Source organism: Pipistrellus kuhlii, unplaced genomic scaffold (genome assembly GCF_014108245.1).
Source record: "Pipistrellus kuhlii isolate mPipKuh1 unplaced genomic scaffold, mPipKuh1.p scaffold_m20_p_3, whole genome shotgun sequence".
Classification (NCBI taxonomy): Eukaryota; Metazoa; Chordata; class Mammalia; order Chiroptera; family Vespertilionidae; genus Pipistrellus; species Pipistrellus kuhlii.
Genome location: NW_023425529.1, coordinates 90,552,059 through 90,565,077, shown reverse-complemented (window position 1 = coordinate 90,565,077; position 13,019 = coordinate 90,552,059). Strand labels below are relative to the sequence as shown.

Sequence of the window (13,019 nt, the reverse complement as noted above, 5' to 3'; positions counted from 1 at the left end):
ACCAGAAAGTTTCAAAAAAGTTTAAAGGGCAGCACAGCTACTTTCATCTTTTGCCCTGGCCAGATGGCTCAGTTGGTTGGAGCATCCTCCCATGCACCAAAAGGTTGTGGGTTCCATGCCTGGTCAGGCAACATGCCTAGGTTGTGTGTTCAATTCCCAGTCAGAGTACATACAGGAGGAAACCAGTGAATGTTTCTCTCCCATATGGATATTTCTCTATATACCTTTGTCTCCCCCTTCCTTTCTCTATAAAAAAAAATAAACATATCCTCAGGTGAGGAAATATTTTTTTTTCAAAGTGTGTCACTAAAGGTAAATACTTTGGATCATTTTTAAGACTTAATAAGTCCATTATCTAGCACATCTTTGAAACCCACCTATCATCTTGGCCTCCTCTTCAGTGAGTGTTTTACTCAAATATGTTTTCTTCACTCTCAATGTGTTTCCTGATGGGAGGACAGCGCCTGTAACGGGCATGGGTGGTTCACCGTCTTTCTGCTGTAAGCTATCAGCTATGACCAAGAAGGCCCTTAAACCGATGTTCATTCTCTGTAAGAGAGAGTGGATTTATGATACAAAGAAATACCCAATTATTGTGGTAAAATTAAGCCATTTTTAAGGTAGTTAAGTATGGCTTGCCATCTAGATTAGTATGGGAAAACAATTTTAAAGGTACAAGAATTTTATGCCAAACCTATGAAAATAAAATACAGTTTCTGATACTATTTGTTATAACATCACAAGAAAACAAACAGGAACTTTTTCAAGTCTTGGAGGGCATATTTGAGATGGTCATAATTATTCTGCTTGGGGGACCCTGGGTATACCTCACAGAGGTGAGCAGTCATCCTCCGAACCAACTGCAACTAAGGTAAACTAAGGCAAACTGAAGGCTCTATGTCTCCTTGAAGGAGAGATGCAACATGTGTGAATTCACAAAGACCAAGTAGAAGAGAATTTCCACTTGAGGAAGACAAAACAAAAATCACCAGCTTGGAATTGCAGGTGGTTGACTTTTGATTCAAAAGGCTGAAAAGTAGGAAAATAAATTTTAAAAACTCAACACCACAGAACCTATTACTGATAAAAACACATGAAATTATAAGAAGAAACACCAATTCCATTTCTAGGAATTTATCTGAAGAAACCAGAAACATCAATTTGAAAGAATATATGCACCCCTCTGTTTATTGCAGCTTTATTTACAATAGCCAAAATTTGGAAGAGCCCAAGTGTCTGGTAGATGAGAGGACAAAAAAGCTGTGGTATATACATGGAATACTATTCAGTTGCAAAAAAGAAAGACATTTTACCCATTTTAACAGCATGGATGGCACTGGAGAGCATTATGCTAAGTGAAATGAGCCAGTCAGAGAAAGACAAGTACCATGTTATTTCACTCATATGTGGAATCTAATGAACAAAATGTACTAATATGGATTGGTAGAATCAACATCATTAAAATGTCCATACTAAAAAAAAAAAAAAAAAAAAAAAGTCTATACTACCCAAAGCAATTTATAGATTCAATGTACTCCCTATTAAAATACCAACAGCATATTTTATAGATCGAGAACAAATACATTAAAATTTTTTATGGAATCTAAAAAGACCCTGGATAGTTGTGGCAATCTTGAGAAAGAAGAAAAAAGTTGGAGGAATCACAATACCAGATTTAAAGTTATATTACAAAACCACCATAATCAAAACAACCTGGTACTGGCACAAGAACAGGCATATAGATCAATGGAACAGAACAGAGACCCCCAAAATCATCCCAAGCCATTACGATCAATTAATATTTGATAAAGGGACAAGAGCATACTAGTATAGTGGAGTCAAGATAGTCTCTTCAATAAATGTTATTGGGAAAATTGTACAGATACATACAAAAAATTGAAACTAGACCACCAACTTTACACCATACACAAGAATAAACTCAAAATGGATAAAATACTTAAATGTAAGTTTTTTATGAAAATCCTAAAAGAAACCATAGGCAGCAAAATCTCACACATCTCTCGCAGCAGTATGTTTATGGATACATTGTCTAGGACAGTGGTCGACAAACTCATTAGTCAACATAGCCAAATATCAACAGTACAATGATTGAAATTTCTTTTGAGAGCCAAATTTTTAAAATTTAAACTTCTTCTAATGCTACTTCTTCAAAATAGATTCGCCAGGCCATAGTATTTTGTGGAAGAGCCACATTCAAAAGGTCAAAGAGCCTCATGTGGCTCGCGAGCTGCAGTTTGCTGACCATGGTCCTAGGGCAAAGAAAACTAAGGTGAAAATAAACAAATGAGACTGTATATCAAAATTGAAAAACTCCTGCATAGCAAAAGAAACCATAAACAAAATGAAAAGGGAGAATATATTTGGCAATGATACAGCTGATAAAGGGTTAATACCCCAACTATATAAGGAACTCATACAACTTAACAGAAGAAAGAGAAACAATCCAATTGAAAAATAGGCAAAGGACCTAAATAGACACTTCCTCAAAGAGGACATACAGATGGCCAAGAGACATATAAAAAAATGCTCAAAGTCACTGATCATTAGAGAGATGCAAATTAAAATGACAATGAGGTATCACCTCACACCTGTCAGAATAGCTAGCACCAACAAATCAATAAATGATAAGTATTGTTACTGGCGAGGATGTGGAACAAAGGGAACCCAAGTACACTGCTGGTGGGAATGCAGACTGGTGCAGCCTTATGGAAAACGATATGGAGTTTCCTCAAAAAATTAAATATGGTACTTCCATTTGATCCAGTGATCCCACTTCTAGGAATATATTCTAAAAAATATGAAATACCAATCAGAAAGAATGTGTGCACCCCTGTGTTCATAGTATCATAATTTACAATAGCTAAGATCTGGAAACAGCCCAAGTGCCCATCAGTAGATGAGTGGATAAAAAAAGCTGTGGCACATTTATACCAGGGAATATTATGCAGTAGGAAGAAGAAGAAGAAGAAGAAGAAGAAGAAGAAGAAGAAGGAGGAGGAGGAGGAGGAGGAGGAGGAGGAGGAGGAGGAGGAGGAGGAGGAGGAGGAGGAGGAGGAGTAGAAGAAGAATCTCTAACCCATTGAGACAGCATGGAGGGACCTGGAGATTATCATGCTAAGTGAAATAAGTCAATCAGATAACGATAAATATCACATGATCTCACTCATATGTGGAATCTAAGTAACAAAATAAATTGATGAACAGAATGGATCCAGAGACATGGAAGCATAAAATAGAGTGCGGAATCTCAGAGAGAAGGTAGGGGAGGTTGGTGGATAGGAGGTAATCAACCACGAACCTTGTATGCATATGTGCATGGCCATGGACACAGATAATGGGGTAGTGAGATCCTGGGATGCGGGTGGGGGTGGGCTGGAGGGGGCCAATGGGGGGAAAAAGATGACATATATAATACTTTCAACAATAAAGAATTATTATTATTTTTTTAAAAGAACAACAGCAAAAAACACACAAAATGAACTAACAAGCAAAACAGAGACATACAGATAGAGAGCAGGCTGCCAGCTGTTGGGGGAGTGGCTAGATGTGTGTGTGTGTGTGTGTGTGTGGAGGGATTGAGCAAAAAAAAAAAAGGAGTACAACTTATGGATAGGGTGATGCTTGATGAGCTTGATTCATCAAATGGTGATGGAAGGAGGCCTGACTTGGAGTGGTAAACACACAATACAATGTACAGGTGATGTGTTGTAGAACTGTGCACCTGAAACCTGAATATGTTTTTTAACCAGGGTCACCCTAATAAATTCAATAAAAAAGAATTAAAAAAAAAAGGAAGGCCATTCTGAGTCAGAGTGTTATCTCCCTTGGGCTCAGGTAAGACATAATAACAGCTCTGGAAGATCAGTCAGTAAGACACTCCCAGTACAATAACCTTAAAAGGTCAGAAGGTACCAGAACATCTGTACTTTCACAAACATGACAATAACACTGAAGACTCAACTATACCACAAGAACCCAAATATCCCAAGTAGGGGCCATCCCTAGAATACCCAACTGAGCAGACCAGAGAGACTGCACCACTGGGCTCACAAAACGTCTACTATTTTTAAAGACACACTTTAAAAATCTGGGTGGCATAGCAGTTTGATCTAATATGTAGAAAAAATCACAAAGGAACAGGAAAAATGGGGAGACAAAGAAACAACCCCATATGAAAGAAAAGGAGGAATCACCAGAAGAGGGGAAAGAATGAAATGGAGGCAAGCAATTTTTTCAGAGAAAGAATTCAGAACAATGGTTTTAAGGATGTTTTAAAGGATGGAAGAAATATTAAAAAACGTGTAAGAATCAAGAGGAAATGAAGAATGACATAACTGCAATAATGAACACATTGGAAAGTCTCAATAGTAGACCAGAAGAAACTGAAGTTTGCGTCAGCGAGTTAAAAGATAAGTAGAAAAAAATCACACAAGAAGAGGAGCAACTGGAAAAAAAACACAAAACTTAAAAAGCAAGAGAAGAGCCTAAAGAAGCTTTGAGACAATAGGAAACAAGACGATATGTGCATAATAGGGGTGCCAGAAGGAAAGGATGCTGAGCAAGGAATAGAAACCCTGTTTGAAGAAATAATGACAGAAAATCTCCCTGATTTTGGGAAGAAAATAACACCAGTCCAAGAAGCACACAAAATCCCAAACAAGATGAACCCCAAAAGACAGATACCAAGATACATTGTAATCAAATTGGCAAAAATCAACCACAAAGTAAGAATCTTAAAGGCTTCCAGAGAGAGTCAGAAAGGTACTTACAAGGGATCTCTGATTAAACTATCAACTGATTTCTCAACAGAAACATATTAGGCCTGAAGGGAATGGAATTGAATATACAAAGTGATGTAAAGCAAGGGACTGAATTTAAGAATACTCTATCCAGCAAGGCTATCATTCAAAATTTAAGGGGAAATCAGGAGCTTTGCAGACAAATAAAGGCCAATATAGTTTATTACCACCAAGCTACCAATGTAAAATATGCTAAAGGGACTGATGTAAAAAGAAGTAATAGAAAGGGAAGAAGGAACACAGGCATAATGAATAAAAATGGCAACAAACAAGTACCTATCAATAATAACCTTAAATGTAATAGATTAAATGCTCCAATAAAAAAACATAAGGTAGATGAATGGATAATAAAACATGGCCCATATATGTGCTGTCTACAAGAGACCCACCTCAGAATAAAGGACTCACACCGACTATAGTGAAAGGATGGAAAAATTTTTTCAGGCGAATGGAAATGAAGAAAAAGCTATGGTAGCAATATTTATATCTGACAAAATAGACCTCAAAGTGAAGGCCATAACAAGAAATAAGGAGGACCACTTCATAATACTAAAGGAAGCAATTCAACAAAAGATATAACTCTGGTAAACATATATGAACCCAGTACAGGAGCACACAAATACATACAAAACTTCTGGAAGATATCAAGGGGGAGATTGACAGCAATACGATCCCCATTGACACCATTGGATGAATTCTCTAAACAAAAAAAATCAGCAAAGAAACAGCAATCCTAAATGACTCACTAGATCACATGAACCTACCATATTTTTCCATGTATAAGACGCTATTGTTTTCTAAAATTGTTAGACTGAAAATCGAGGGGCATCTTATACAGCCGAATTGGGAGTCACACAAGTGTGAAGCTGCACATACCTTGTCAATCTTTAACTGATTGTTAAAGATGCAAGAACCATGACTCCTAAAGGTGAAAAATGTTTTTGAGAACCTTCCTTCAAGAGAAGACTCTTTACTAATTGTGGCCTGAGCTCAAGCCAACCCAAATGCCATGGATTTTTACTGGCTTTGTCCCTTTCCCATTGGCCCATGAACCCTGGTAGCAGCCATTTCAGAAGCCTTTAACAGACACCAGAAAGAAACTCCTTTGGGGATTTCTACAGCTGTCCCTATATGTATCTGTGGTGACCTTATCACCAAGAAGAGAATCCAGGGTGTGGAGGGAAGAAGCATGAAGACAGCAGAAGACTTAGGCTCCCTTTGCTACTAAAAAGCTGCTTATTTGGAGTGTCTGGATCTCCTTTTTCACTGATAGAATGAAAGATCTAGACAATGTCACAGTTATGATAGGAATAATCTTTTAAAAAGAACTGTATGGTGTGCAACTTCTTCCTTCTCTCCTTTTTTACTTCCCTTCTTTCAAATTTGTAGTATCATAATATCATAATTCTGTGACCTAAGAAAGTATTTTGTCCATTGTACTTATGGATGAACTAAAGTACAGAGTGGTAAATGTCACATAGTTGGTAAAAGTGGTAGCTTCAATGGCAAGTAGCAAATCCAGCTCTGTGACTGCCAGTCCAGTACTCTTTATACAGACTGATAGAAAAAGGGCTATACAGAGGTGGTTTGTCAGGCATATTTCCATTGGCCAATGTGTTTTAAAAAGTTTAAAGCAAAATGCGTTTTTCATTTGCACAGACCTATTGCTCCACATGCCCACTATATCCTCATTTCCATTACTGCCTAGCCCTGAGTTGTCATGCTGCTACAGAAACAAATATTCATACATCATTTATTTAATCTCATTAGATTTTAGTACTTTATTAGATGTTTATTTTTTCTGCTTTATCAGTTCTTAATTAATGTTCAGCTAGTTAATCTGCATCAAAATAATTACAAATAAATGCACTGACTTAAAAATAAAATAAAACAACTGACCGAGACCGGTTTGGCTCAATGGATAAAGCATCGGCTTGGGGACTGAAGGTTCCCGAGTTCGATTCCGGTCAAGGGCATGTACCTTGGTTGTGAGCATATCCCCAATGGGGGGTGTGCAAGAGGCAGCTGATCGATGACTCTCTCTCATCGATGTTTCTAACTCTCTATCTCTCTCCCTTCCTTTCTGTACAAAATCAATAAAATATATTTTAAAAAATAAAATAAAAAATAAAACAACTGGTCTTATAGTGAGAGATTATCTTTGGGGGCATAGTGTAAGCTATTATAAATGATCAGAATCTGGTAGCATATCAACCTTTCATCATTCTAAGTCTATTCATCTAAAATCTTACTTCTCAAATGCCATCATTTGTACTATTTAGCCAAATAACATGGACAGAAACACATAGAAGACTTTTAGAGAAGATGTTTTTCATCCATTCTCCAGAATTACAAAGGTGTGGCTCTATCAATGCCCATGGGAACAGAAAACAATCACTCATACCTCTGGGTTGAGACTGAAAGCTTTTGCGGGTTTTCCCACACAAAGAAAATCAAAGATGATTTCTTTCATTGCAAAATCTAAACGTTCCTGTAGTGAAAAAGAGAAAACAAAACAAATGAAAAAGTGTTAAGATACAAATTAAACATGAAATACTACTTTCATCATCTGTACCAAGCAGGTGGCTACTAAGAGTAGAAATCCTACTCAGTGTCACAGATCATGAGGACTCCCCAAGGAAGAGCATGCCCATTGAATCTTTGGTGCAGCTGCTTCTGTTTTTGTGTAATGCACAGGGATGCTCTCAGTGTAATGCAATTATGTGCAATTATATGTAATACTAGTGGCCCGGTGCACAAAATTCATGCACGGGGGGTGGTGCCCCTCAGCCTGGCTTGCACCTTTTCCAATCTGGGATCCGTCTTGCAATCTGGGACTGCTGGCTCCTAACCGCTCACCTGCCTGCCTGCCTGATTGCCCCTAACCACTCTGACTACCAGCCTGCTTTCCCCCAACTGCCTCCCTCCCCAATCAGCCTGCTTGCCCCAAACTTCCCCTCCCTGCCAGCCTGCTTGCCCCCAACTGCCCTCCCCTCCTGGCCTGATCGCCCCTAACTGCCTCTGCCTTGGTCTTGCCACCATGGCTTTGTCTGGAAGGTCTCCTGGTCTAATTAACATATTACCCTTTTATTAGTATAGCTATGCAATTATTCTCCCAAGCACAGAATGACTAATAACCCAAAAACAACAAAGGAAAAATAAAAAGACTTGAAGTCTCTGGGCTTATATTCAGGCTCAACTTTTCCTGCTTGTCTTGCAAATGCTGACACCCTCTTGAAATTAAGTTTACAATGTATTATTTAAAAGCCACTGCAAAATTATAATTTTCTTCTATTCTCTAGCATTTCAAATTCTTTGGCTCATATTACAACAAATGATTTTACAAGTGAAGCCGAAGCCGGTTTGGCTCAGCGGTAGAGCGTTGGTCTGCGGACTGAAAGGTCCCGGGTTTGATTCCGGTCAAGGGCATGTACATTGGTTGCAGGCACATCCCCAGTAAGGGGTGTGCAGGAGGCAGCTGGTCAATGTTTCTCTCTCATCGACATTTCTAGCTCTCTATCCCTCTCCCTTCCTCTCTGTAAAAAAATCAATAAAATATATTAAAAAAATAAATAAACTAGAAGCCTAATGAATAAAATTCATGCAAAAGTAGGTCTTCTTCCCCCAACTGCTTGCACCAGCTTCCCTCTGGCACCCGGGATCCAGGCTGGCTTCCCTCTGGCCACCTGCAGGACCCTGAGACCCAGGCCGGCTTCCCTCCAGACCCAGTTTTGTCCAGTCTAATTAGCATATTACCCTTTTATTATTATAGATAGTAACAATTAAACTTATGTCTTTTATCAATGTCAATTGTGTTTCAACAGTATTTTCATAACTATTATTTCCCTTTATTCACTCAACATTCTGTTGTAGGTATAATGGGCAAGCATTTTCGCTCACATTTTACAGATAAAGAAACTGAGAAAAAAGATGTTCTGACTTGTTCACGGGTATAGAGCTGGCTCAAGGCACAGACTGAGCTGGAATAATTTTCTTTTCATATTTCTTTGTAAATCACAAAGTTGGAGTAAAACCATTTACTCACAAAGTAAATTATAAAGCAAAAATCTAAGGTCTAAATAGTAAATTAAACACTAAAAACTATATTATTTGTCCCAGTTTTTAAGTAATTTAATACTATTCTTAGCAAAGAATGCTTGATAAATGCTAATATTCCTATTACATTCTTCTTTTTCATAGAATGAAAGTTTTAGCATTATTCTTTACTCATCAAATTTCACTAAATTATCTTTTGGTTTCCTTCAAACATCAGTCTCTTCTCTTCCCTCCTGATTTGCATAATCCAGAGCAGAGAATCATGGGGGGGGGAGAGGAGAGGAGGAAGCCAGAGACTATGATTCCGGTCATGAGTTATGAGTTTCAGAGACACCTTTAGTAATATGCTCTAGGACCTTAGGTGAATCACTTAAACTCTGTCTCTGTTCCTTCATTTGTCACATGCTGAAAGCACTCTATGTTCCCTTGTCACAATTTGTTTTGAAGCAAAAGTCACTAGCTATGTGTGAAAACACTTATAAACCCATCCTGAAAAGTCAATACACATAAGATATTTTAGATACCTTATCTGTTAGTACATCCCAAGAAGGAGACTGGCTACTTAAAGATAACTAGAAGACTCACGCCAGGAGCTTGTCCATTACCTGGGCAATGAATTGAATGATTTTCACAAAGATGTTCAGAGGCATATCCCTTGGTACCACACCACGGGACCCTTTGGGGAAAAGTGTTGTGATGATGGTTATAAGACGGCTGAAAGATAATGGAAAAAAGAAAACAAGCAAGATTGGCTGAGCGCCAGTTCGTCAAGGGAAAATAGCAGATGTTTCACCTTATCTTAGTATCAGACAAAATTCAGAAAAAGAAAACAAACCACTTTATCCCTTCCTATTAGCATAATTGCTCTCTGAAAAGTGTTCCAACTACAGACAGTTGGAAAATTGTAGTCATTTCTTTTTTAATGTGACAAATGTATCCCTGGACATGGAACTTGGTAGTCCCAGTTGAGGCTGGAGTTTCTGTCACGGCTGCTGAGCCAAGGACTTAGATCTTACAGGAACCGTCAGCTTCTAATTGGGTTAGTGTAGGTAGTAATAAAACAAAGAATCATCTCACTGGCTGAGCAATGTGGCTACATGAACTCAGTGATGTGATTACCGTTACCCCAGGCCAGTGCCTTACCTCTGAGTAGCTGTGTTGCTTTCACATTTGATTCGAATCATGTAAACCCAAAGTAATCTGTACAGAGATTCCAGTGCAACTCGAGCCATCTTGGGGTCTTTATTCTACAACAGAAACCAAGATGTAAGATTGCAGAGTAAATGGTAACATATGATTATTCTTTTCTCAGTGCCTGGGAATGAAGGGCCCCTACAAGGGACACCATATAATCAGGGACCTGTGAGGTCTTTGCCTCTTGGTGTCCATTGGGTAAATCATCTATCAGGAGGATTCAAATAGCCTAGAGGATAGGACAGAGTAGTTCTGGGGGGAGGCATGTCATTCTCTCCTTTGCAAAGTGAAAACTTGAGATTGCCTTTTTTTTCTCTCCAGTACCAGGGAGCTCATTCTTTTAGCACCAAGAGGAGAACCAATCTATTCTTTCTATTGCAGTTATATTCTTGTCAACATTATTATTGCTTTGATTCCTCAAGCTCCACTCCCATCTAATTACTCTTAAACATTTATTGAAGCTAATATACAGTAAGGCACTGTGCTAGAACCTGGGAGATAGATATAAAAGATAATCCTTTTCCTGAGGTATTCCCAAACTATAGGAGCTGGGAGACAGATAATAAAGCAATCAAGATCTAAGACAGTGTGAAAAACTGGTAGGGATAGAGTTAGAGGACGAGAAGGGGAACCTGTGGTAAACTCAAGGAACAAGGTCAGGTCATTTGTGGCCTGAAACTCAAGTGAACTTTAATCAATTCATCTACTCTGGGCCAGGTACTGTGCTTGGCACTAGAAATCTTGAATGCTATAAATAATAATGGGAGCCTGGCCAGCATGGCTCAGTGGTCAGGAGGTCACAGTTCAATTCCTGGTCTGTGTTGCCGCTTGATCCCCATGAGGGAGGGGAACGTGCAGGAGGCAGCCAATCAATAATTCTTTCTCATCATTGATGTTACTATCTCTCCTCCTCCCTTCCTCTATGAAATTAATAAAAATATATTTTAAAAAATAATGGAAAGGGAGAATACTTTAGGCAGAGGCAACAGCACATAGCTCTAGGAGAGCTATGCCAGTGTGTGGGAACAAGTGAGGGAGCGGTGGTCAGTGAGGCTCAAGAGGAAGGCAGGAGTCACATGAGGGTGCTCCTACATGCCTCATTGAGTAAGAGAGCAGAATTCTCATAATGATAACAGGAAGCCACTATGATCGAGGAGATATGTAAGAAACCCTGTCTTAGGAAACAGAAACAAGGCAGGAAAACCAGCTATAGCACAGCTACCAGCTTTCAGGCAATAACACATCACCCAGAGGAGGAAACAGCCTCTGTGCTCTCCTATCTAATTATATTCTTTTCTATTTAAAAACCATGGGTTGAGTGGCTCCCAATGCCTATGGTATCAAGTTAACATTTTTTTTGACATGGCATAACTGAACAGCCAATACGTGGCTCTAACCTACCTTTCCTACCTCCCATCCTGTATCTCCCACAAGCTCCCTAAACCTTAGGTAGGCAATATTCATCCATTTCCATGTCAGGAGATGACTTCCCTACCCCCACCCCTGAGTCCTTCCTTTCTATCAGATGAACCCTACCCCTGTATAGTCTACTTGTGCAGGCCTTTCTGTTTTTTCTCAGTGTCCTGAAACCCATCCCATTAAAAGTGTTCCCTCCTGAGTGTCTCCTGATGAACAAACCTCTAATAGAGCTCTTCAACTTCATGTTTAGACATCTTGAAAAAGGGGGCATTTTTACCCTGGACATCTATTGGAATTCCTGCCTTTTTCAGTGGATTGATACTTCCAGTACCTTCCCTAGCCCGTATCCAATGGGCACTTCATAAGTACCTTGTGAATTGAACTAAATTCTAGAATCTGGTTCAGTCTCTATACTATTGACTCTGTGTTCTCACTGCCTTTCTCTTTTACAAATCTCAATGCTTGAAGTGTTTGCATGGAGAAACTCTTCTCTCTAGGGCTGTTTATAACCTTACTAGAGGCCTGGCATATGAAATTCATGCACAGGTGGGGTCCCTAGGCCTGGCCAGCAACCAGAACTAACCGAGCCTATTGGGGCCTTCCTGCTGTGGCTGCCAAAGGGAGCCTTCCACACCACCCCCTGGTGGTCAGTGCATGTCATAGTGAGTGATCCAACTCAAGGTCCCAGTTGAACTCCCGAGGGGGACACTTTGCATATATATATATATATATATATATATATATATATATATATATATATATATATATATATATATATAGATAGATTAGTAAGACTTTTGGGTGGGTTTTGACTAGCACTCCAAACAATAATTTTAAAGCAGTTAAGTTCCAAACTAAGATTAGCCTACTTCAAAAGCAACTTTGGACAAAGGATTTTGGTATTTGTGGCCACAGCAATAAATTGCCATGCAAAATATAATTTTAATTCTAACTAAAATTAATCTAAAACACATCTAGCATATATATAAATGCACTGTGGACATTTGTAATAATTTCTCTTTTTGTTTTGAACAATAATGACCACTTTCTATCTGTATGAAATGTAATACACAAAAGTTTAACTAGAATCAATTACTGAATAGCTGAAAAGTTTTTACAAAAAAATGACATTGGATAAATCCCTAAATAAAATATCTGAAAGTGGCCATTATATCATAGTTGATAACCCGGAAAGTTTTTGTTTTTCAGAATACTTAAAAGCTTAATTATATATCCATTGCTATTATAATTCACTGCCAATTTGAAGAAAATGAATAGTTCCAGTCTTGGAATTTATAATCAGCTTTTAGAGTCAGTACATAGCTGTTGCTTAAAACAGCTCTGAAACAGATTATTGTGTAATTATGATAAATGCCAAAATAATATAATTAATCTTAACCCCTTCATCAAATTAGAGTATCTTATAGCAAAAAAGGCAACATGTATAATAAACACATACAGGATTTTATAGCTGAGTATATTTCTCAAAAACTCTTAAGAAGCAAATATCAAACTTATAAACAAATTTAA

At 38.4% G+C, this 13,019-nt stretch overlaps 1 protein-coding gene across 11 annotated transcripts in view; it reads right to left on the bottom strand.

Moving 5' to 3' along the window:
- FRY (FRY microtubule binding protein) overlaps positions 1-13,019 on the bottom strand; it is a 459,465-nt gene that overhangs the window by 176,400 nt on the left and 270,046 nt on the right. For all 11 annotated transcript variants that reach the window (XM_036454766.2, XM_045588489.1, XM_045588490.1 and 8 more), the window contains 4 exons: positions 10,020-10,123; positions 9,482-9,590; positions 7,225-7,311; positions 378-549 (listed from right to left, as the gene is read on the bottom strand). In XM_036454766.2, coding sequence (XP_036310659.1) covers positions 378-549; positions 7,225-7,311; positions 9,482-9,590; positions 10,020-10,123 — 472 coding nt within the window. The remainder of the gene's footprint in view (positions 1-377; positions 550-7,224; positions 7,312-9,481; positions 9,591-10,019; positions 10,124-13,019) is intronic.